Source organism: Hypanus sabinus, unplaced genomic scaffold, assembly GCF_030144855.1.
Source record: "Hypanus sabinus isolate sHypSab1 unplaced genomic scaffold, sHypSab1.hap1 scaffold_122, whole genome shotgun sequence".
NCBI lineage: Eukaryota > Metazoa > Chordata > Chondrichthyes > Myliobatiformes > Dasyatidae > Hypanus > Hypanus sabinus.
Window position 1 is genome coordinate 992,211 of NW_026779281.1, and position 25,202 is coordinate 1,017,412.

Sequence of the window (25,202 nt, forward strand, 5' to 3'; positions counted from 1 at the left end):
GTGGAATTGTAAAGGAATGAGGAAGAGGACAGATCATTGATTTGGAAGATGCGGGTTGTTGTTCTGTTTGACTATGAGCTCAGGGTCTGTGTAAAAGCAGCTTCCTGCCCGGGCGCATTCTTCAGAACAGGGAGCGTCCTTTCTGCTGAAATCAAATCGGACCAGTTTGACAATTCGCCCTCATGCGGGTGTGAAAAAAGTCGCTTCAATATTGTATTTAACAATTTCTGCTGCAGAATAATACGATTAAAAACTGCAACGTGATTTATAGTAAATTGCCTAAGGTCGTGAACCCGCCACGTTACCAGTTATAGTTGCTGCCCTGTTTTCTGCGGGTTTACAACATTTTATGTTCACCTGAAACTCACATAATCTGCTGCTGTTTTAAAAACTATTTTTCATGATGCCTTTAAATAAATCAACCCTTGGTATTCCCAACCTCGTCATTCCACAATATAAAGAACATTATCAAGTATCTGGAACCTGTTTCAGTCCCAGTCAGAGTTACCAGTAAACTTTTAAATAGGTTTGGTGTACAGCTGAGGGAAAGGAGAAGGGACACGGTGATGTGGATGGTCAGGGGGTGAACAGGGCAGGGGAATGGCAGGGTGTGGGTCTGGTAGTTGGAGAGGGGAATGCTGAAAATGTGCTTCACTGTTTGGGGCAGGTAGAGGAAGAGAGAAGGAGGAGCGAGAGAGAGAGCTAGGGAAAGAGAAGGACAGAGGAGAGAGGAATAGGTGAGGAGAGAGAGAGAGAGCGGAGGACAGGGAGGGGAGTGAGGGTGAGTTACAGGAGGAGATTGTCAGAGAAAGGGTCTAAAGGATGGTGAGAGGGTGAGTGAGAGAGGTAGAGAGCGTGTGTGTGGGATAAGTGAGAGAGAGGCGGAATAATAGGGGGAGGGGAGGGAGTAGGGAGTGGGGAAAGAGTAAGGAATCAAAAGTTTAAGTACGATATGATAATGTCCCGATGGTGATAAGACTAATAATTCAGTGTAATAATTATTGAAGGACAGGCAGATCAGCTACTGTAGCCATTAGACTTGTTTACAGGACGATAGGCCTGGCGGCTCAGAATTTCAGGGTTCAGGTGTTTTAGATGCAAGAATCTGGGCGGGATGAAAGGGGGGTTGCGGCGTTACTAGTCAGGGAAAAGATCACATCATTGCTCAGACAGGACAGACTGGAGAACTCTTCCACAGAGAACACAGAACAGCTCAGCACAGGAACAGACCACGTGGCCCACAATGTTGTGCCAAAGCACCTCAGAGGTAAATCAAAGCACACAGACACTAATCCCTCCTACCGACACCATGTCCATATCCCCAGTCTTCGTTACATCAATGTGCCTATCCAAACGTATCTTAAAACCCTCTAATATCTCTGCCTCTCCATCCATACCAGGCAGCACATTCTCTGAACGCGACTCTGAATAAAGAAGCTTACCCCTCACATCCCCCTTGAAGCCACCCCCTCCTGCCTTCAATGCGTGCACTCTGGTATAAGACATTGCAACCCCAGGAAACAGATAACCCCTGTCCACTCCATCTAAGCCTCTCATAATATTTTCAACCTCTATCAAATCTCTGCTCAGCTTTGTTGCTCCAGTGAACAACAAATTTACTCAGCTTCTCATGATAACTCATACTCTTTGTACAGGGTAGCATCCTTGTAAGCCTCTTCTGCACACTCTCCAAAGCCTCGACATCCTTTCTCCAGTGGAGAGACCAGAAATGTATCAGTTCTCCAGATGTGGCCTTATTAGAGTTTTATAAATTTGCAATATAATCTCAAACTTTTGATCTCAATGCCTCGACTGATATTGCCAAGCGTTCCATAAGCCTCCTTAACCACCTTAGTACATAGAACATAGAACAGTACAGCACAGTACAGGCCCTTCGGCCACAATGTTGAACCGACCCTCAAACCCTGCCTCCCATATAACCCCCTACCTTAAATTCCTCCATATACCTGTCTCTTAAACTTCACTAGTATATCTGCCTCCACCACTGACTCAGGCAGTGCCTTCCACGCACCAACCACTCTCTGAGTGAAAAACCTTCCTCTAATATCCCCCTTGAACTTCCCTCCCCTTACCTTAAAGCCATGTCCTCTTGTACTAGGCAGTGGTGCCCTGGGGAAGAGATGCTGGCTGTCCACTTTGTCTATTCATCTTAATATCTTGTACACCTCTATCATGTCTCCTCTCATCCACCTTCTCTCCAAAGAGTAAAGCCCTAGCTCCCTTAATCTCTGATCATTATCCATGCTCTCTAAACCAGGCAGCATCGTGCTAAATCTCCTCTCTACCCTTTCCAATGCTTCCACATCCTTCCTATGCTGAGGCGACCAAAACTGGACACAGTACTCCAAGTGTGGCCTAACTCGAGTTTTATAGAGCTGCATCATTACATCGCGTCTCTTAAACTCCATCCTTCGACTTATGAAAGCTAACACCCCATAAGCTTTCTTAACTACCCTATCTACCTATGAGGCAACTTTCAGGGATCTGTGGATATGTACCCCCAGATCACTCTGCTCCTCCACACTACCAAGTATCCTGCCATTTACTTTATTGTCTTGGAGATTGTCCTTCCAAAGTGTACCACCTCACACTTCTCCAGGTTGAACTCCATCTGCCGCTTCTCAGCCCACTTCTGCATCCTATCGATGTCTCTCGGCAATCTTTGACAATCCTCTACACTATCTTTCTGAATAAGCCTACCGTGTGAAACCTTGTCAAATGCCTTACCAAAATCCATGTAGATCACATCCACTGCACTACCCTCATCTAAATGCCTGGTCACCTCCTCAAAGAACTCTATCAGGCTTGTTCGGCATGATCTGCCTTTCACAAAACCATGCTGACTGTCCCTGATCAGACCATTATTCTCTAAATACCCATAGATCCTATCTCTAAGAATCTTTTCAAACAGCTTTCCCACCACAGACGTAAGGCTCACTGCTCTATAATTACCTGGACTATCCCTATTACCTTTTTTGAACCTTATCGACCTGTGTAGCCACTTCCTTTGAGTTATGACTTTGGATCACGGATCTCTCTGCTCAGCAAAACTGTTAAGGATCTTGTTCCTGACAGTGTACTGTCTCCTTGCATTTTGCCCTATCGAAGAGCTGCACCTCAGATTTATCTGGGTTAAACACCAAGTGCTATTTCTCAGCCACATCTGTGACTGTTCTACGTCATGCTGTATTTATTGGCAGTCGACAATTCCACCGGTCTTGGTATGATACGTAGATGTACTAACCGACTCTTCTGCATTTTCTGCGGATCATTTATACACAGCACCGACAGCAGAGGTCCCGATGCAGATGCCTGCGGAGCTCCACTAATTCCAGACCACCGCCTCGAGTTAGTCTCTTCAGCCGCTACAACCTGTCGTCCATGCACAAACCAGTTCTGAATTCAAACAGCGAATTCGCTGCGGATCCCGTGCATCCTCCTCTTCTGGATTAGCCTCCCATAAGGGACGGTCAAATGGTTTACTAAAATCCATGTAGACAACATCCAGTGCCCCACCGCCATCAATCTCTCACATCATCTTGTCGAAATGCTCAATCAATTTGGTACGACACGACCTAACAAACACATAGCCAAGCTGGCTCTCCTAAATTAGGCCATGGTTTCCTAATGCTCAAAAGCCCTAACCGAATAATTTCCTTCCGCAACTTCATTCCACCTGACGTGAGACCCATCGGTCTACAGTTCCCAGGATTTTCTCCTTAATCCTTTCATAAAGAGAGTTGCAAAATTATCGGCTTGCCTGTTCTCCGGGGCCTCGCCGGTGACTTGAGAGGACAGAAAGATACTGGGCAAGGTCCCAGCAATCTCATCTCTTGCCTCGTAAAATAAAATGGAGTAAATCCCAAAAAGCTCTGGGGACCCATCCACCTATCAAATGTTATGGGTAGTACACCAGGGAGTAGGGTTGAGGAGGGGTAAAAAAGGATCAGACATGAGTAAATGGCAGAGCAGACTTGAAGGGCCGAAAGGCCTAATTCTACTCCTATGTCTTACGGTCTTTAGCCTTAATACTCATTAGGAGGCCCAGCATCCCCTCGTGTGTTTCTCTTTGATCAAAACTTCTAGAGTTTAACTTTTCCTTCCTGACTATTTTTGATCAGATTTATTCCAGTTGAGTGTGAATACATATAGCCGAACGAGTTTGATTTAATTTCAGAAGAAAGTCAGTTCCCTGTACCTGAACAGGTAAGGGACGCTGGAACTGAAGCTATATCTATTCCGGGCAGTCCAGTTTACACACGGGGCGGAGCTCAGACCCTCCCAGAACCCGGACTGGATCAAATCCGTAGCCTGGGATTGGCTGAGTTAAACAGAGAATCTCCGCCCCACTGGTTGCGATGAAAGAAAAAGGAGAGATCCACACGGAAATCCGGACAGAAAGGTTAACGCAGCCTGTTTGTTTTCCTCTTCGGGGTTGCTGCATTGATCCCACTCCCGCCTCCTCCCACTGTCAGACCCGTCCTGAGCCGGTGAGTGTTAGTGTGACCCGGACTGCGGCAGTCCCGCTCTACCCCGGCTCACCTGGCCCTGTCCATCTGTAATGAGTGACCACTCCCGCCTCCTCCCGCTGTCAAACCCGTCCTGAGCCGGTGAGAGTTAGTGTGACCCAGACTGCGGCAGTCCCGCTCTACCCCGGCTCACCCGGTCCTTTCCTTCTGTAATGAGTGACCACTCCCACCCCCTCCCGCTGTCAGACCCGTCCTGAGCCGGTGAGAGTTAGTGTGACCCGGACTGCGGCAGTCCCGCTCTACCCCGGCTCACCCGGCCCTGTCCATCTGTAATGAGTGACCACTCCCGCCCCCTCCCGCTGTCAGACCCGTCCTGAGCCGGTGAGAGTTAGTGTGACCCGGACTGCGGCAGTCCCGCTCTACCCCGGCTCACACGGCCCTGTCCATCTGTAATGAGTGACCACTCCCGCCCCCTCCCGCTGTCAGACCCGTCCTGAGCCGGTGAGAGTTAGTGTGACCCGGACTGCGGCAGTCCCGCTCTACCCCGGCTCACCCGGCCCTGTCCGTCTGTAATGAGCGACGGACACATCACAGCCGAGTGGCCTCGGGAGCAGCAGCTCAGACTCAACTCTCCGTACAGGGTGAGCACATCGGTGCAGGAACATTGTCGGTCACCCGGGTAGTCAGACTGTGATTTCCCGGGACCATATTGAACGCCGTCCGGTTACAACATCAGAGGTAAATGTTGTCTACGATTCTGTAAAATTATTCAGCGTTTACAGCGGGGCTCGGCTTTGGTCGGGATCGGGAGTGAATTTCGTGGGAGAAGGGAGTTCATGCTAACGAGTCAATTACTGACCAAATGGATTCAGAGAAACGAGGGTGGTTTCTACCGATTGGGAGCAGAGGGCGTCTTTCTCCCCGGTAGTGAGATGTGAAATATCCCACGGGCCAGTGACCCGTCACAGATTTCTCTCAAACAAGAGGAAAAAGCAAATGCTAGAAATCCGAACAACAGACACAAAATGCCGGAGGAACTCTGCAGGCCAGGCAGCGTCTATGGAAAATAGTACAGTCGACATTCGAGAGCCCAGTAATGTTATTTACATTGTGCCTTTGGTTCTACTGCTCTTCCCTGTAGAAGAAGGGGTTAAATGCAATATTAAACTTTCTTCATATTTGAATAACAGTGTTTTGTTGAACCGGTTTGGATTTGAATTCAGTGGAACGGCCGCTCCCTGTTCTAAGGAATGTGACAGACAGGCAGCTGCTTGCACGCAGACCTGAGCACCGAGTCTCACAGAACAACAAGCCGCACCTTCCAAATCAGTCAATCATCTGCCCTCTTCCCCATTCCAGTCCAGTCCGGATGGCGGGACTCGGTCCGCAACGTCGACTGTTTACACCCATCCTTAAATGCTGGCTAACCTGCTGAGTTCTCCCAGCACTCTGTGTGTTGCCATGGTTACGTGTGATACGTGTGGGTTTGTGGGCGGGATTAATTGTAAGAAACGGTACACAGTATTTACACTGTCAGAAAGCTCTCACACTCTTGGGGAATTGGCTTAAGAATAATTCAGCTTCGGATATTTATTTTGGATCTTTATTTCCAAACAAGTTGTCCCTGTATTGAATCAGCGATCAAGGAGATATTTGTTTATTTTGAGCCATTTCTGGCGGCTTTGCTTTTTCTGTTCCCAGTGTTAGAATTTTCTGAGCTTGTGACTCAACACATTTCTGAAGTAAGAAATGCAGATGTAGTGTATGTGCATTTCAGCAAGGCATTTGATAAGGTAACCCATACAAGGCTTATTGAGAAAGCAAGGAGGCATGGGATGCAAGGGGACATTGCTTTATGGATCCAGAACTGTCTTGCCCACAGAAGGCAAAGAGTGGTTGTAGCCGGGTCATATTCTGCATGGTGACCAGTGGGGTGTTTCAGGGATCTGTTCTGGGACCCTTACTCTTCGTAGTTTTTATAATTGACCTGGATGAGGAAGTGGAGGAATGGATTAGTAAGTTTGCTGATGACACAGATGTTGGTGGTGTTGTGAATAGTGTGGGGGTCTGTCAGAGGTTACAGCGGGACATTGATAGGATGCAGAACTGGGCTGAGAAGTGGCAGATGGAGTTCAGTCCAGATAAGCGTGAAATAGTTCATTTTGGTAGGTGAGTCTCACAAACAGCAACCCGGCCCCTCCCCCGCAGCTACTAACTGAGGTCCGCCTGATTCTCTGATACGAAATTGGAAGAAAACGACTTGAAAATATATCCACACGGAGACTGAACATTCTTGGTGAATTAGGTCAGAATAATTCAGCTTCCGATATTTATTTCGATCTTTATTTCAAATCATTCTGTGCTTTGGATTAGTGATCAATAGCTCATTCGCTCCATTTTAACCCCCTTCTGTCCGCGATTGTATTTGAGATCCTGCAGTTTCCTGTCAGCGCCATTGAGATTTTCCACAGTTTATGTCAAGATTAAAAACAGATCTCTAACCAGGGTTTACGTTTTCAAAGTAAGCATGTGAAAAACCTTTTCGGACAACACGATTTCCATTTCCAATACTTGTCATTTTAGATGTTTGAGACATTTTAGATGTTTGCTGTGGGTGTTTCGAAATGATCACGCTGACATCCTGTAGCAGCAAAGATTTTGATTCCTTTCAAGGCCACGGGAGACAGTAAGCAGCGCGTGTGGGCCGGTGGTGGGAAAAGGTGGTATGACCGGTTACAGAAAGAGACAGGCGGCAGGCGGGATTGCGGAGCGAAAACCATGATTTCATTGCACGGGATAGAAGGCTGGATGGGATGAGTGGCCGATTTCTGCGTGGTATATTTACAGTAAAGGTCTGACTCCAGAGTTATTGGAAAACAATTTAAAAAGTACGGACTATCTCTCATGCAAAATACCTGTCTCTGAACCAAAAACAAACATTGCAGCAATTAAATCAACCAGAGTGCTAACAGAGCTTAAAAACAACAATGGACCCAGCACCGATCCCCGAGGAACCCAGTCAATGGTCTCCAGTCAGAGGACCAAAAGATTTTCTACCGCTTACTGGCTTCTCCCAGGAAGCCGATGCCGAAGCTATGTTACCATCGCTTCCTTAACGTTAAGTCACTGAGGCTTCTTGACTTAACCTCCGATGTGGGAATCTGCCGAATGCCCTGGTAATTTTTTCTAAATTATTCAATTGTTTTTTTCATTCGGTGAATTACCTCTTCCTTTCCCCCCCAGAGCAGGAAGTGTCACGTTGTTCCAGTCTGATAATTCATGAATAACATTTTTGATTATTCGCTCACAGTTGCACTCAGACCCCACCCTCTGCCTTACAGTGTGTTTACAGAATTCACGTTTATATACCCTACTACTGCACCCCTTTCGCCACGAGAATTATCATGATCTGGCTCTGTTTTCCCTGCCCTCCCTCCATTCACACAGTTTTCTAAACTTCCCAGTCAGCGTCCTCTCTGTGTTTCTCTAAATCAAAACCCTACTTTTTATTTTGTTCTTCTTATTGTCAGCTGTATGTTATGCAAAACTGTATCCGAGATCTTCTGAGTATCGATATGGAGGCCTCGATAGAATTTCTTAACTATTCCTAAATCAGCATATTTCAGTCGGGCCTGTTTGCGATTACGGGGATATGGCTGTAAGATGCCCTGGTCTGGGTGCTCATTATTACAGATCACACGAATGCTATGAAGAAACAGTAGCTCAAAAGTAAAGACATTAAGTGAGGGAGGGTTCCGAGTGTTTTCAATTTTGATATAAATTTGATGCAAAGTGGGTGTGATTGTAAATCAATGTCAGCAGGGAAATGATGCTGCGAAAGGAGTGAACACCAGTGAGTCTGCAAGAGATGTTTGAGATTTGGAACAGTTCTCTAACCGGGTGTTACAACTGCAAAGCAAGCGTGCAAAGAGCTGTTTGAGTTGGAACATGAGTTCCCTTTTATCAGAACTTGCCGTTTCCGATAAATGTTCGCTGTTCTCTCTTTGAAAGTGTGTTTATTGTGGGTGTTTTGAGCTGATCTCCTGAAAGTCCTGTAGAAGCAAAGACTGATTCTGTTCAAAGGCTCGATACACAGCAAACAGTTGGGGAAGTGAGGGTGTGACCAGTGACAGAAAGCAGCCGGCGGCATTGCGGAACGAAAGCCATGAGTTCACTGCTTGGGGCAGAAGGCTCGGTGGGGTAGTGGCCAATTTACTCCTGCTATGTTTACAAGAAATGTTCTGACTGCAGGCTGATTATAAAGCAATTTAAAGAGGTCGACCAAGCCTCAATAGTTTTCTTTACTTTTCAAAAAGAGAAAAATAACTGTTTCGAGGATGATTGTACTGGCGTGGATGTTATGTAGCCTCTTCCCTGATGGACTGATGTGAGTGGGACAAACAGTCCCGGACTAGGGTGTGTGGGACCTATGGTAAATTTTCCACCACCTTTCTGTGAATATGTGCTTGATGGCAGGTCGGTCTTGCTCAGGAGTCTGGATTCGCAATCGGGTGAGCAGAGTGGACAGCAATGGTCTCAGCACAAGGCTGAGGGTCACAGAGGTTGACGATGATGGGAAGACAGTACCAGTTGTGCACTCTGACTGTCTGTCGTCTGTTGGTTAGGGAGTCCACCACCCAGTTGCACAGTGGTGTGTTTAGACGGAGGGGTGGGAATTTGTTCACCAAGGTTTGTGGGACAACAGCGTTGAATGCCGAAATGGAATCCAGAAACAACATTTTGACCTAATTGTCTTTTTTTAGGCAGGTCAGGCCAAGGAGAATGAGAGATGCAATGCCATATGCCACTTAGCAATTCAGTCGGTAAGCATACTGGTGAGTGACCAGTGAACAAGAGTGACCAGTGAGTTTTTGATGTGTGCCGTTATCAGCCGATCAAAGCACTTAATGCTGGTTGGCGACAGCTCCACTGGGCAGTAGGTCACTTTGTTCCGAATATTTAGAGTTCCGTGGTACAGGTGGTTGATTTGAAGCACATGGGAACAGCAGCCTGGATGATTGAAGTGCTGACGATAGCGGTGCAGACATCAATGTGCATATGTACACTCTTTCTGCGAGCTCAGCCTGGATGCTTTCTGGCCAGAGTCCTCATTAACTTTGCTGTTACCGACATTGGATGCTCAGCTCTGAGGGGGGTAGCTTTCCTAGCTGGCTTGTGTTGTGTGCTTCGAGGCATTGTTTGGAGTGCCAGGGAGGGGGCGTCATTGGTACAGTCAAGCCTTGTGTAGTCTGTAAACCCTTGATGCCCAGCCACATACACCAGTGTTCGTTTCCCAGGGTTAGTGCCAGTGAGGGGGCGTCATTGGTACAGTCAAGCCTTGTGTAGTCTGTAAACCCTTGATGCCCAGCCACACACACCAGTGTTCGTTTCCCAGGGTTAGTGCCAGGGAGGGGGTGCCATTGGTACAGTCAAGCCTTGTGTAGACTATAAACCCTTGATGCCCAGCCACATACACCAGTGTTCGTTTCCCAGGGTTAGTGCCAGGGAGGGGGTGCCATTGGTACAGTCAAGCCTTGTGTAGTCTGTAAACCCTTGATGCCCAGCCACATACACCAGTATTCGTTTCCCAGGGTTAGTGAGTCCAGCCTCGTGTAGTCTATAAACCCTCGATGCCCAGCCACATACACCAGTGTTCGTTTCCCAGGGTTAGTGCCAGGGAGGGGGTGTCATTGGTACAGTCAAGCCTTGTGTAGTCTGTAAACCCTTGATGCCCAGCCACATACACCAGTGTTCGTTTCCCAGGGTTAGTGAGTCCAGCCTTGTGTAGTCTGTAAACCCTTGATGCCCAGCCACATACACAAGTGTTCGTTTCCCAAGGTTAGTGAGTCCAGCCTTGTGTAGTCTGTAAACCCTTGATGCCCAGCCACATACACCAGTGTTCGTTTCCCAGGGTTAGTGAGTCCAGCCTTGTGTAGTCTGTAAACCCTTGATGCCCAGCCACATACACCAGTGTTCGTTTCCCAGGGTTAGTGAGTCCAGCCTTGTGTAGTCTGTAAACCCTCGATGCCCAGCCACATACACCAGTGTTCGTTTCCCAGGGTGAGTGAGTCCAGCCTTGTGTAGTCTGTAAACCCTCGATGCCCAGCCACATACACCAGTGTTCGTTTCCCAGGGTGAGTGAGTCCAGCCTTGTGTAGTCTGTAAACCCTTGATGCCCAGCCACATACACCAGTGTTCGTTTCCCAGGGTGAGTGAGTCCAGCCTTGTGTAGTCTGTAAACCCTTGATGCCCAGCCACATTCACCAGTGTTCGTTTCCCAGGGTGAGTGAGTCCAGCCTTGTGTAGTCTGTAAACCCTCGATGCCCAGCCACATACACCAGTGTTCGTTTCCCAGGGTGAGTGAGTCCAGCCTTGTGTAGTCTGTAAACCCTTGATGCCCAGCCACATACACCAGTGTTCGTTTCCCAGGGTGAGTGAGTCCAGCCTTGTGTAGTCTGTAAACCCTTGATGCCCAGCCACATACACCAGTGTTCGTTTCCCAGGGTTAGTGAGTCCAGCCTTGTGTAGTCTGTAAACCCTTGATGCCCAGCCACATACACCAGTGTTCGTTTCCCAGGGTGAGTGAGTCCAGCCTTGTGTAGTCTGTAAACCCTTGATGCCCAGCCACATACACCAGTGTTCGTTTCCCAGGGTGAGTGAGTCCAGCCTTGTGTAGTCTGTAAACCCTTGATGCCCAGCCACATACACCAGTGTTCGTTTCCCAGGGTGAGTGAGTCCAGCCTTGTGTAGTCTGTAAACCCTTGATGCCCAGCCACATACACCAGTGTTCGTTTCCCAGGTTGAGTGAGTCCAGCCTTGTGTAGTCTGTAAACCCTTGATGCCCAGCCACATACACCAGTGTTCGTTTCCCAGGGTTAGTGAGTCCAGCCTTGTGTAGTCTGTAAACCCTTGATGCCCAGCCACATACACCAGTGTTCGTTTCCCAGGGTTAGTGAGTCCAGCCTTGTGTAGTCTGTAAACCCTTGATGCCCAGCCACATACACCAGTGTTCGTTTCCCGGGGTGAGTGAGTCCAGCCTTGTGTAGTCTGTAAACCCTTGATGCCCAGCCACATACACCAGTGTTCGTTTCCCAGGGTGAGTGAGTCTGAACCGAAGGGCACAGAAACAATAGAGCAGACAGATCGAATAGACCTGCGAGTTAACCTCAATACACAGAGGCGGTGAGTACCTGGAGTGAGCTGTTCAGTGTTTGCATCACTGGTTATCTACCTCGGGTTCAGTATCCTCACAGTGTTTGGAAATTCACACTCACTGTCGCCTGTCTGTGAACAGCTGTATATTATATATAAAAAAAATAAGATGCTGGAGACCTGAAATCAAATCAAAAAAATGTTCAACGCCATTTCGATTCAGGGTGTTGGACCTGAAAGATCATCTATTCACAGATGATCTTTATCTGCTGAATGTTCATTTCGTTTTCAGCTTTTTAGTACATTGCTTTGGAAGGGGTTAAGTCTCTTGGGAAGGGCAGTTGTGTGGAACTGGGAAATTTGGTTCAAAACTATCAGGTTGAATCTGTGTTGATGCCGCCCAATGTGGAAAATGGGAAAGATGTCCTAAACTCTCAGTGTGGGCTGTGACCCAGTGAGGTTGGATCCCGGGATAGATAACACTAATTTTTTAACCAGATAAAATTAATTCGGGGATCAAGCTTCCCGGGTTTATGAAATGATCAGTTCGTAGTTCTGTTCTGTGCTCAGATATTTGATTCTATAGTTCCTTTGGAAGAAAAGTAGGGAATTGAATTTCCAATTCTGTCCCTCACAGGGTGAGCCTGTGATTAAACATGTAGTTTTGTGTTTGCACCAGTAGAAATAGACCGGGGTTTCAGAATTCAATTCACATTTGGAAATCCCCCCTCACTCTCACCTATCTATCTGCCAGTGGGAGTCAAAGAGAAACTCAAGATGCTGGAGATAGAACAGAACATGGAACAGTGCATCACAGGAACAGGCGCTTCAGCCACAGTGGTGTGCTAAACCAGCTAAAAAAGAAATCAAGCCCCCACCAAAAAAAAACTAATCCGTCTGTCTTAAACAATATCCATATCCTCTCGATCTTCCTCACACACATGTGCCTATCTAACCGTGTCTTCAAAGACTCCGATGTATTGTCTTCCACCACTATAACTGACAGCTCATTCCAGGTATTCACCACTCCCTCCCTGAGTAAAACAACTTACCCTCACATTTCCTTTGCAACTATTCCCTCACACGTTCATTGCATGTCCTCTGGTATTGGACATTTCTAACCAGTGAAACAATACTCCCTGACTACTCTGTCAATGTATTTCATAATCTTACAAACCTCTGACAGTTTTCCCCTCAGTCTCCGCCGCCCCAAGGTAAACAACACAGGATTTCCAGTAAAAACTGGGTAATATTTGAATCTATTCTGACGAAAGGTTAGGAAACCGAATTGTTAACTTGGTCCTCTCCCCACGGCTGTTCCTTACCTGCTGAGCATTTCTAGTGATTCCAGTTTCTCTTTATTACACTCACTCTGGAACATGTTAAATTTCCTGTGAATGGAGCAGTGCAGCTGCGCTCGTTTTGTAATTGTAGGACAGTAAAGAAATCAAAGCTTTTCCCTGTAAATTATCCTGGTACCAGTTTTCTATCCTTTTAATCCCGGACATCTGTTCAGTACAATTGTTGAGAACAAGGTTCACAAAATAAGCCGGGGAATGATGAGCTTTATGCATGTGGGGCATGTTATAGCCCTGGGCCTGAGTTCAGTGGAGTTCAGAAGGATGCTGGTTGTGGGGGGGGGGGGAGTGATTATTTATACCTACTAAATAACAACAAGCCTGGATATATTGGGAATGGAGAGGATGTCTTGATTAGACGGAGTGTCTGGGATCTGTGTGCAGCCTCAGAATAAAGAAGCTTCACTTTAAAACTGAGACGAGACCACTTACTTTAGCCAAATGTTGGTTGATCTGTGTAATTTGATGCCACAGAGGGTGGCGGAGGCTATCGTTGGGTACATTCATGTTCTGAATTGCTAAATAGGTTGAGTATTATAGCAGGGAAGCAAGAATACGGGGTTGGAAAATTAATCCTCCATGACTGATTATGCAACAGACTAGAATGACCGAATCACCGAATTCTACTCCTATGTATCATGACTTGTATCTTGTACCTTGACTGAGCCCCTGTATATGTATCCCATCACAAACAAGAGAAAATCTTCAGATACTGCGAAGCAACACACACAATATGCTGGAGGAACTCAGCAGACCAGGCAGCATCTATGGAGAGTCGAGTTAACGTACAGATGCTGCCTGGCCTGATGAGTTCCACCAGCATTTTATGTGTATTCCTTTGTATCCCTTGTTAGGTTTTGTAAAGTGTGAGGGACAGTTCCAGATTTCTTCACTCGGATCATTATATATGCATTCAAGATTTAAATTTCAGTTTAATGCTTGGTGTTCCTTTCTGTTGTTAACATGCTTCATCGTCTCTCTGGTTAAAGTTAGACCTACAGTGAGAGATTTACTGGAAGAAAAGCTCACAACTGGAAAGAAATAACAACTAAAGACGAGGGAAGATCAACAAGTGAACCAGCCCGAGTACTGAGAGCATCAACTGGAGAGATCCCTTAGTTTCCATTGATTCAGTCAGGAGAAAGTTTGGTGAGTCTCATTTACTCAAACACCGGTCCTTCAGACATTACATATCTGTACCAAGGAAGGCAGGAAATAGATAAAGTGGGACTGAATACATGTAGAAGTGCCAGTTATGTCAGTAGCAATCACTCCAGATTTGCTAATTGCTCTCAGCATCCCAGCTCTGTGAAGCCACACACATTCCCTCACATTGCCTGCTCATTTCAAACTCTTATCGGTTCTGTTGTTTCTTTGCTTGGCTGTGTTAGGTGGCAATCATCTCAAAATGCGTTGAGAATTTTCTCCCTTTATGAGACCCGCAGCGCTTCCTGCTGTAGTTATTGCAGAAATGTGGAATTACCGTGAACTACAGCAACATGTCATTGACTCCTCTATCTATTGCAAGCTACAATGATACACTTGCCCTCGAGTATATCGTCGTGCAAGCCTCTGCTAAGAGCAAACCCTCTTGAAGCCAAATGTCCTAGCACCACATTTAATTCAGTCCTAACTAGCAAATGGCAACCAATAATTTACATTTACATAGCCTGGCGACATCAAGTAGTCTTCTTCCAATAAATTGCCAGAACCTATGAACCTGTGCTTAAACAGAACTAGGTTTTGCAATTTCCCTTTTGACCCGGTACCAAAGTCACAGGTAATACCTTTACTTGACATGAACGAATGCCCTTGCAACCGGAATTGCTTTAAATTCAGTCATTTTTTGATGGGAGGCAGCGTGTTGGGTCAGATGATGAAGGAGATGATATTAAGGTAGATGCAATGTTCAGAAAGACTGTGGAAGGGTTGACTGTGGAAAGGGCGTCGTGCAGTGAAAAGCAGCAACAGTTTCCACTCTCCACTCCCTCTTTCAACCTCCCTTTTTTTTGCTGTAGTTAATCGGGAGAGTTAGGAACTCGTTCTCCTCACTGACCAGTGAAAGAAAAGCCTTTGTTTCCATTCGAAGCCCAGCTTCTTCATAAAAAGTGGGATTGAAGTTTTATCGAGATGAACATGGGGCAATGCGTAACGAAAGTTTAAATCAGATCAGCAGCAGTTTCGAAGGACCGAATGGTCCACTTATGCATTTTGTGTGTTGATTAGACAAGTTCTGACAGTTTAATTAGTGTAACACAATATAACATCAGCAAATTAATTATATTGTGGAACTGACAAGAACCATTACATTTATTAAGTATATACATGGGGATTGGTGTATTAACCCCAGTGGGTTGCGGATTGACCATGACTCATTTGGTGAGCTGGCCAGGACGGTACGGGACCGAGGGACGTGCTCCCCGTTCCCTGTTACTGACTCTACAGTTTCCCCATCGACCGCGTGCACCAGCCCACTGCTCATGCGTCTCACGGAGCGCCATCACGCTTGCGCTCCCGAGCTGACATTTTGACAATTTAAGCATGCTGCGCGTGCCCGGTATCTCGTGTGAAGTGATGTGAGATTTACTTATCCCTCACTGGTGACAGCAAATGCCAATTTAGCATACCAACCAACGGGAATATGGGTTTCGTCATTAAGGAGTTTCCTCCCTGGACCCCACCACGCGTTTCCTAACCTGACTCCCGGGAAAGATCCAACAAGCTCGTTTTTTTAATGCTGCTCTTCCTCTCCAAGGAGTTAGCGGAGCTGCAATGGCGACAGTGGGAGTACAGGGGGTTTATTTCCTCTGAAGTAGCGAGGATAAAGAAGGCTTCAGTATATTTGTAGCAGACACCGGTAAAGTGTTAACCTACAAGTGCGGTGTTGAGTGATTTTGTGAACAAGTCACGATCTTACTATCTGACACGGTGGGCTGGAGGGACCCAGCGGATGCCTTTTGTTTGAGGTGTCTGGGTTTAAACAACAGAGTAAACAGACCCACCTTGGGCCAGCAGGCTCACCAAGGGGGTGTTATGGGGACGGATGCTTGGTGCATGGTTGCTCCCTGTCTGCATTAGCGATTTATCTGAGGAATAAAATGCAACAATAAGTCTGTTATTGACTGAAAACATTTATATTTATTATTGCATTTAGTTTATGATAAAATCATTGTCCAATTTATGTTCAAACTCAATAGTCAGTCAACCATACATGAAAGCTGATGAATACAGTGAAATAAAACAACGTTACTGCACACCAAGCTGCCTTGTTGGAAACTGCCTATCCAAGATTTCACAAGGTCAGGCTCATTGTCTAGTAGTATTATGTAGCCATCATCATCTCTGGTGTCCTCCCCTTCCTTTACCTTCTGTTTTACCATCATGGAATACTGTTTTCTCTTGATGTGGCCAACCTATTAGAGTTTCTCATAGGGCACAGCGGATGTCCAGGTATCTCCATTTCCTTATGGATTTGCTGTAGTTTATTATGGTCCACACTGTTGAGGGCTTTAGAGTAGTCAATAAAACACAGATAAATACTTTTCTGGAAGTCTCTCAATTTCTCCATTATCCAGCGTAGGTTAGCAATATGCTCTCTGGTGCCTCTGCCTCTTCTAAAACCAGCTTGTACATCTGGCAGTTCGGGTTCCATATATTGCTGGAGTATTGCTTGCACAATCTTTAGAATTATCTTTCTAGCTTGTGAAAATGTTCAGTAATTTGAACAATCCTTTACAGTTCCCTTCTTGGGTATGGGGATAAAAACACATCTTAATCCAGCATAAAGGTCATTGTTGTTTCTAATTTTTTCCCAGATCTTCTGGGAAATTGTATGCAACACATTTACAGCATCATCTTTTAGAGTTTTAAACAATTCAACCGGAGTCCTGTCACATCCTGCAGCCTTATTATTGGCAATGATTTCTATGGCCCATTCGACTTCACTTTCCAGAATGCCTGGCTCTAGATCGATGAGGGAGTCATTGCAGATGTCTTCGCTGTTGGATCTGTCTGCAATTCTTCTGTGTGTTCCTGCCGACTCCCTTTGATGTCCTTTGCTTCTGTAAGGTCCTTCCCTTCTTTGTCTTTTCCTATGCTCATTTTACATGAAATGTTTCTTTGATCTCCCTAACATTTAGCAAAAGTTCTCTTGTGTTTCTTTTTCCAATTCTGTTGGCTTCTTCAGCTTCAGTGCATCGCTCCTTTAAGAAAGTTTCCTTATATTTCCTTGCTATCATCTTGAACTCTGTGTTCAGTTGGAGGTCTTTGTTTCAATCTCCATTTGCTCCCTGAAATGTAGGAGAGTGAGCAGTGACCTTACAAACATTGTTTAAATTATGAAGGGCGGAGTAACTGACTCACTCCTTTATTTGTGTAATTCAGGTCACTGCCAGCAGGTGGAGCTTTCTGCCACCCAGACGGCAGACAAGAAGACGACAACCAACCAACGTCAGTCAGAGTCAGAATGGACACAAGTATGTTCACTGAGCTCATTCTCATTAAAACTCTGTCCTTATGGTACACGTGTAGTCAAATTATCAATAGTTCAGAGGGATAAACTTGGGCAATAACTGGGCAAAAGAGTGCCATCAAACGGGGTCATTTTTCCACCTGGTAAAGCGACTTTGAGCACTGGAACAATTCACCAGCTCCAGCGCAGGGACCTAACGAGGGGAATGATCGAATCGCTCCGCTCACCCCACAAATCTTCACCTGAGTGAAAGGAGAAGGAGCCCCTGAATAAGGTGGCTGTGGGTAACACTCAGACAGGAAGACAACAGTGGGCAATGTAACAGTAGAGGGAACAGATAGAATTTCCGTCAGCATTTGGTAAGGCCTGATGTGGGAAATGCCTCCGACAGCCAGCGAGAGAAATAGATGTTGTTTTCTGTTTGGAAGGGCAATGGTGAATTCTCCCCAGATAAACGGGTTGTTGCACAATGGAGGTGAGGGGAGTTCCCGGTGTTTGTTTTCTGTGGCCGAGTTAAAGAAGGTTATATTGAGGGAGGATGGGCTGGGTACAGGAGACAGTGAACAAGAGAAATTGTACACAGGGAATCTGGGGCGGGGGTGGGGGGGGCTACTGAAGCAATGAAATGTCCTTGGCGAATAGGATGAAAGTAAAACAAAATAAGAAGTGGAGAGGGCACCGTACAAAATGCTGGAGGAACTCAGCAGGTCAGGAAGCACCTATAGTGAAAAAAATAACCTTCAACGTTTCGTGCTGAGGATCTGTAAATTGATTTCAAAGTCGTCTTGGGTACATAAAATGGAGTCAGCACCAGAGGAGCGTTGTTCTGGCTGAAGGTCTGTGACCAGTAGTGTTCGCAAGGATCGATGTTTCGCCATGTGTCGTGTGTGTGAATCAAACAGGTTAATCATATGATGTACTGGGTGGACTTATTCGTTGATTTACAGAGTTGGAGGAGTTGAATAAATTTGGGACTGTTGTCAAAGTGTTCGGCATCCAGTTAGAAATAGGAACACAGTGTCACCAAGTACAGATAATTCAGGCAAATGTGAGAAGTTGCATTTTGAGAGGTCAAATTCGCGCGCAATGTGCACGGTGAATGTTGGGACTGATAATAAGATTGATGTACTGTCGGGTCCTGTGATGGGTGTGCACAGCTCCCTGAAGGTGGCAACACAATTGGTAGTGTGCTAACGATGAGTTGAGGTATTTGTTAAGGTTAGACTGTAACTGGATACGCATTGGTTAAGAGACAATTTCAGTATTGTGCACAAATCGAGAATGATGTGGAGGGTCTGTAGAGGGTGCAGACGAGTTTCACCACAAAAACCTGAGGTAACAGGTCTGTTTAGATGGTAAAGTTTAAAGGGGATTTACGATGCAGGTTTTCTACAGAGAGTGATCGGTGTCTGGAATGAGCTGCCGAGGGAGGGACTGGAAACAGATATTCAGCAGCGTCTGAGAGGCATTTGAACTCATGAGTAGGCCGGGAACGGGGGACATTGACCGTGTTCCTGAAAATGGGATTGGTTTAAAATGGCATCATGTCCGCATACGTATGGTACATCTACTATTTTATGTTCTATGACCGACTACAGATCTGAACTCCGCCATCTCCGCCTTCCTGTCAAATTGTGACGATCACCAACTGTTTCGGTTGACGAGATTCTACATGGAGCGACTGGAGCAGACGATTGAGGAGGGCGTGGAGGGAGTCAGCTTCATGTTAATGGGCGAGGATCACTTCACCGGGCAGGAGTATCACGTAAGTGGAAGGGACATACACTGACTGTATATTCTACTGAATCTATCACAAACCGACAGAACCGTTGTAACGACACCTCTGGGCTGTAAAAATCCTGTAATGCTTGAGGTCAACATCAAGAAAAGAGTTTTCATCTGCGAAAAACCCTGAACTTTTATTAACCAACACAATCCTCTCTCCAGTTTGCTGATCACATTCATTTATAGACAGATTAGGATACAGGCAATGATTGACTGGTGAATTTAGTGATGTGACACTTGACGGACATTGCAAGTGGACAGATAACCACTCTACACCACTCATCCCATCATGTTCCCAATGTTCGACCTTAATGGCCACTCACCAGTCTGCGTTCTCCTGATGACCCACGGGTTTCCCACAAATCAAATATATAGTGACTTATTTCTCAGCTCATTCTCGGTCGACCTTCAACCCCATCGTCAGTTCAACACTGACTGTCATCTCTCATTTGAACTGCTGACCCTTTTTTGATCAATATCCCAACATGCCTCATGGTTCTGTTACCTTCTGTTCCTTGTGCCTTCCAATTTGAGTTTGTAATTACCATAGCATATACTGTTAAGATGGGAAGTGCAACATTAGTGCCACTGAAAATATTCCAAACATCTACAGCTAACAGAGAATTACAAGGAAACAGCTTTCCAATGGTCCACGTGCTACTGGACTGCGTTCACCTATTACCACCTAGAATGAATCTTAGTGAAGAGCCAGACACCATACTGAGCATTGCATTCCACATGAGGCAGCTGAGAATTTCAGTCCAAACTTCTTACTCAACATTACCACCGGTCGGCTTTGGTCTGTGACACATACACAATAGTCCTGAGTTTGCTGGCTGCTCCTCACTGCCAGTTCCCAGCTGTTGGCTGGCACTGGACCCTTCATGGATCCTGGCAGTGAAGGGTGAAGCTGCTGCGGTTCACCAGGGATTACCCTGGCAAAACTCAACAGTGGCCCGGCCATAGTTTCACCTAGTTATAGTCATCAAACCTTACAGTACAGCAACAGGCTCTTCTGCCCACCTAGTCCACACCGACGTATTATCTGCTTAGTCCCATTGATCTGAACTCGGACTGGAGACGTCCAAAACTCCCCCATTGAATGAACTTATCCAAACTGATCTTAAATAATCAACTTGAATGTACATCGACTAATTAAGATGGCAGCACGCTCCGCGCTCTTCAGCAACCTCTGAGTGAACAGGTTCCCCTTCACTTTGCCTTTCACCTGTCATCATTACACTATGATCTCTAATTCCAGTCTCACTCAACCTCAGTAATAAATGCATTTTCACAATAACTCTCTGTATACCTTTTATAAACTTGTATATCTCTTTCACATCTCTCATGGTCCTCCTACACTCTATGGAATAATGTCCTAGCCTATTCACACTTCCTCTATATCTCAGATCCTCAACACCTGGTCACAATCTGTATTTTATTCTGCATTCGTTCAATCTTATTGACATCCTTTCAGGAGGTAGATGTACACATTGCTTCAATTTAGCCTCTGAAACATCAACTTCGACATAATATCCCAACTTCTGTATTCAATATTTTGATTTATGAAGCCCCATGTCAAAAAAGCTTTACAACGCCATCTACCTTCGATAACACTTTCAAGAAATTTTGGACCTGTATCACTTTGCAGTATCTCATCACACTTCCTACTCTTGTCCTTGGTACCACCGTGGACCAAAACCTGCTCATGCTGCCCTTAAGAAAGTTTCAGAGTCGATACGAGGTATCACTGACCTTGGTAACACACCATCCAAAAATCCTGTTCTCGTAAATAGAATCTCCAGTCTATTCTCCTGATCATTTTATTCCCCGTCAGTGCAGCACAGCACTTCTCATCCCTTCCGAGTCACAAAGCCAAACTCAGAGCCAGAGGCATAATCACCGTGGCTTTCCTCTGCAAGGCCATACCCCGAAACAGAAAGCCGTATCCCAGTTACAAAGAGTTTCCTGTAGTGGCTGCCTGTTCCCTTCCCCCTCCTGACAGTCACCCAGTTCCCTGTGTTCCGGGCCTTGTGTACAGCTCCCTCCCTGTATGGCCTGTCAGTCAATCTCTCAGCCTCCGGAATGATCCTGAGTTCACCCAGCTCCAGCTCCGATTCCTCAGCACAGTCTGTATTGAGCTGCAGCTGGATGAAATTCCTGAAGGTGTAGTTATCGGGGACACTGAACGTCTCCCTGTCTTGCCGCACCCTGTAGGAAGAGCATCCCACTATCCTGCCTGGCTTTCCCACTGTTCTAACCGTGAAAAAGAGAAGGGAAGTATTACCCAAGATCAACCCAAGCCTCCGCCTCTCCTCAATGAACCCTCTCTGACACAAAGCATCAATAACCTACTCTATCTCTGGCTCACTCACACTATGACTGCTTTGCTTAAACATTGCCAAGTGGATAAGTACCCCGCAATCTGTGGCGTTCAGAAAGTCATCATTGGCCATGCTAACTTCTTTTAATTTCTTTTTCCTGCTGCGAACAATTGCTGTCAGTGATTTGCGACGAGCAGAATGTGCTGGGTCTGTCCATGTTCAGGGTAGATTTGAACCCATCCCTCCGTTCCTCAATATATTCCCCATTGTTCATTACAGAGCGTGACTGAGCTCGTGAAGAAGGGAAACCGAGCGGGCGCTTCCAAACTCCTCCTGGATCTGGTGATGGAGAGAGGCTCCGGGGCCCGGAAGGTGATGTGGGAATCCTTTGTGAAACTGCACCACCATTTACCGAAGCTGAGCAGAATATTGAATGAAATACGGGAGCGAGGTACGGTGTACAATACACTGTGTGTTACAGATGTAAATGCTGATGAGTTTACAGTATTACACAGAACAGACTTCATGCAGGTAAATCTGTTTGAACAGGTGACGGCCAGTTCGCCTACATGGACACTGAGCGGGATTTCTCTGAAGTGCCCAAACATCTGAAAGGTAAGTGATGGAACGGAAATCTGAAAGTCTGTATTTCACACTGAGAGTCTGAATACGTCTCTGTAGAGGCCTGTTTAGAGACTGTCAGTCTGGGAGACAGGTTTTTGTTGTTATTTCACACTGAGAGCCTGAATACGTCTCTTTAGAGGCCTGTTTAGAGACTGTCAGTCTGGGAGACAGGTTTTTGTTGTTATTTCACACTGAGAGTCTGAATACGTCTCTTTAGAGGCCTGTTTAGAGACGGTCAGAGTCTGGGAGACAGGTTTTTGTTGTTATTTCACTCTGAGAGTCTGAATACGTATCTTTAGAGGCCTGTTTAGAGACTGTCAGAGTCTGGGAGACAGTTTTTGTTGTTATTTCACACTGAGAGTCTGAATACATCTCTTTAGAGGCCTGTTTAGAGACTGTCAGAGTCTGGGAGACAGGTTTTTCTTGTTATTTCACACTGAGAGTCTGAATACGTGTCTGTAGAGGCCTGTTTAGAGACTGTCAGAGTCTGGGAGACAGGTTTTGTTGTTATTTCACACTGAGAGTCTGAATACGTGTCTTTAGAGGCCTGTTTAGAGACTGTTAGAGTCTGAGAGACAGGTTTTGTTGCTGTGGCTGGAGGACACGAAGCAATTTGCATTTGTCACAACACCTTTTCTGTGGGGCCGAGTATCTGGAGATTTGACAAAACTGAAGCCAAACCATTCCAATTGGAACATCCAACTCCAGCAAGGGAAATCTCGCACATCTGATCCAAAGTGGAGCCGAGATTTGTTGTTATTCCTCCATACGAACATGACATGGGAGCAGAATTCGGCCATTCAGCCATTCAGTCTGCTCCGCCATTCCATCATGGCTGATCCCCGATTCCACGCAACACCATACACCTGCCTTCTCGCCATATCCTTTGATGCCCTGACCGATCAGGAACTTCTGCCTTCATTACATCCATGGACTCGGCCTCCACTGCAGTCTGAGGCAGAGCCTTACAGACAGTCATAATTCTCTGGCTCAAAGAGTCCTCCTTACCTGTTGTAAAGGATCGCCCCTCAATTTTGAGGCCCTGGCCCCTAGTTCTGGATGCACCTGCCACAGGAAACATCCTTTCCACATCCACCCTATCTGGTCCTTTCAACATTCTGCAGGTTTAAAAGAGATTCCCTTGCATTCCTTAAAATTCCAGTGAGTACAGGCCCAAAGTTGCCAAAACACACCTCATATGTTAACTCCTTCATTCCCGGAATCATCCTCCTGAATCTCCTCGGGACTCTCTCTAATGACCACACATCTTTTCAGAGGTACTGAAAAGCTGTTGACAACACACCTGCAGTGCAGCCTGACTATACAGTCTTGTAAAGGCTCAGCATTTATATTCGATTCCCTTTTTTGCCACCTTTACCACAGACTCGACCTTTAAACTAATCTTCTGTGAGTTTTGCTCGAGGCTCCGATGTCCCTTTGAAGTCGCTCTGCACCTCTGATTCTTGGAACTTCTTCCTATTTAGTTAATAGTCCGCTCCTTTCACCAAAATGCATTATCATACATTTCCAACAATGAATTCCATCTGCCACCTTTTAGCCATTTTTTCCAATATGTCTCAGTCCTGTTGCAATTGCACTACCGACCCCTCCACCTATCTCTGTATCATCCGCAAACTTTACCACAAATACATACATTCAATCATCTAAATCATTGATAAACAATCTGAAAGTCAGCGGTCCCAATACTGATCCGTGCGGAACACCACCGGACACTGGCAGCCAACCAGAAAAGGCCCCTTTTATTCCCACTCGCTGTCTGCTGCCTGTCAGCAATTCCACTGCACAAACCAGTATCTCTCCTGTGACGCCATAGATTTTTATCTGGTTAAGCAGACTCCTGTGCGGCAGCTTATCAAATGCCTTCTGAAAATCCAAGTAAATGGGATCCACTGACTCCTTTGTCCACCCTGCTTCTTACTTCCAGGATGAATTCCAACAGAAACCATGCTAACTTATATTGTCATTAGTCTCCAAGCACCTCGAAACCTCAAACTTAATAAGAGACTCCAACTCTTTCCCAGTCGCTGAGGATTGGCTAACTGGCCGATAATTTTCCTTCTTTTGCCTTCCTCCCTTCGTAAAGACCAGAGTGACAGTTGTAATCTTCCAGTCCTCCGGGACCATGCCAGAATAAAGTGATTCTTCAAAGATCATGACCAATCCATCCGTCATCTCTTCAGCAACCTCTCTCAGATCTCTGGGATGCAGTCCATCTGGCCCAGGTGACTTTGCACCTGAAGAGCTTTCAGTATGCCGAGATGCTTTTCTTTTGTGATAGCAATGGCACTCACTCCTACTGCCTGTCACTCGCAGACTGCTAGCGTCCTCCACAGTGAAGATATATGCAGAGTACACATTCTCCAGTGTTCCAGCATGGACTCTCACCTCCCTTTTAATCTTTATGTAACTGAAAGAAAGTGTTTATTATCCTGCTTTATATTATTGGCTTTGCTGTCCTCATATTTCATCTTTTCCCTACTTATAGTTTTTTTAGATGACTATTGTTATCTTGTACGCCCTTTCCTCGGCTTTTATGCAATCCTTAACTTCCATTGTCACCCATGGTTGCCTGCACGTGTCACTTTAGAACTTCTTCCTCCATCCTGCAACTTGAGACCTATTCCAAAAAGCTTCAGCCATCTCCGCTAGTATCCTTCTCCAATCTACCTGGGAAAGCTTCTCTCTCGTGCCTCTGTAATTCGCTTTATTCCATTGCGATACTGATACTGTAAGTTATGCTTCTCCCTCTCAAATGGTATTATGAATTCACTCATATTATGATCACTATCTCTTAATGGTTCTTTTACATTAAGCTCCCTCATAAGATCAGGGTTATTACACAACACCCAATCAAAGACAGCCTTTCACTGAGTTGTCTCAAGCACAAGCTGCTCTGAAACGCAATCGCGTGGGAATTCAATATATTCCCTCTCTTGCAATCTGATTCCTGACGTTCGTTTGACTTTCTTATTCCCCG

The 25,202-nt window shown here is 45.9% G+C and overlaps 1 protein-coding gene across 1 annotated transcript in view; it reads left to right on the forward strand.

The window, feature by feature from the left end:
* The first annotated feature begins 4,972 nt into the window (after nt 1-4,972).
* Nucleotides 4,973-25,202, forward strand: part of LOC132386608 (NACHT, LRR and PYD domains-containing protein 3-like) — a 30,066-nt gene continuing 9,836 nt past the window's right edge. Inside the window, exons 1-6 of the mRNA XM_059958908.1 lie at nt 4,973-5,228; nt 13,990-14,149; nt 17,384-17,475; nt 19,070-19,236; nt 21,860-22,031; nt 22,130-22,195. Coding sequence (XP_059814891.1) covers nt 17,466-17,475; nt 19,070-19,236; nt 21,860-22,031; nt 22,130-22,195 — 415 coding nt within the window. The 5' untranslated portion in view covers nt 4,973-5,228; nt 13,990-14,149; nt 17,384-17,465. The remainder of the gene's footprint in view (nt 5,229-13,989; nt 14,150-17,383; nt 17,476-19,069; nt 19,237-21,859; nt 22,032-22,129; nt 22,196-25,202) is intronic.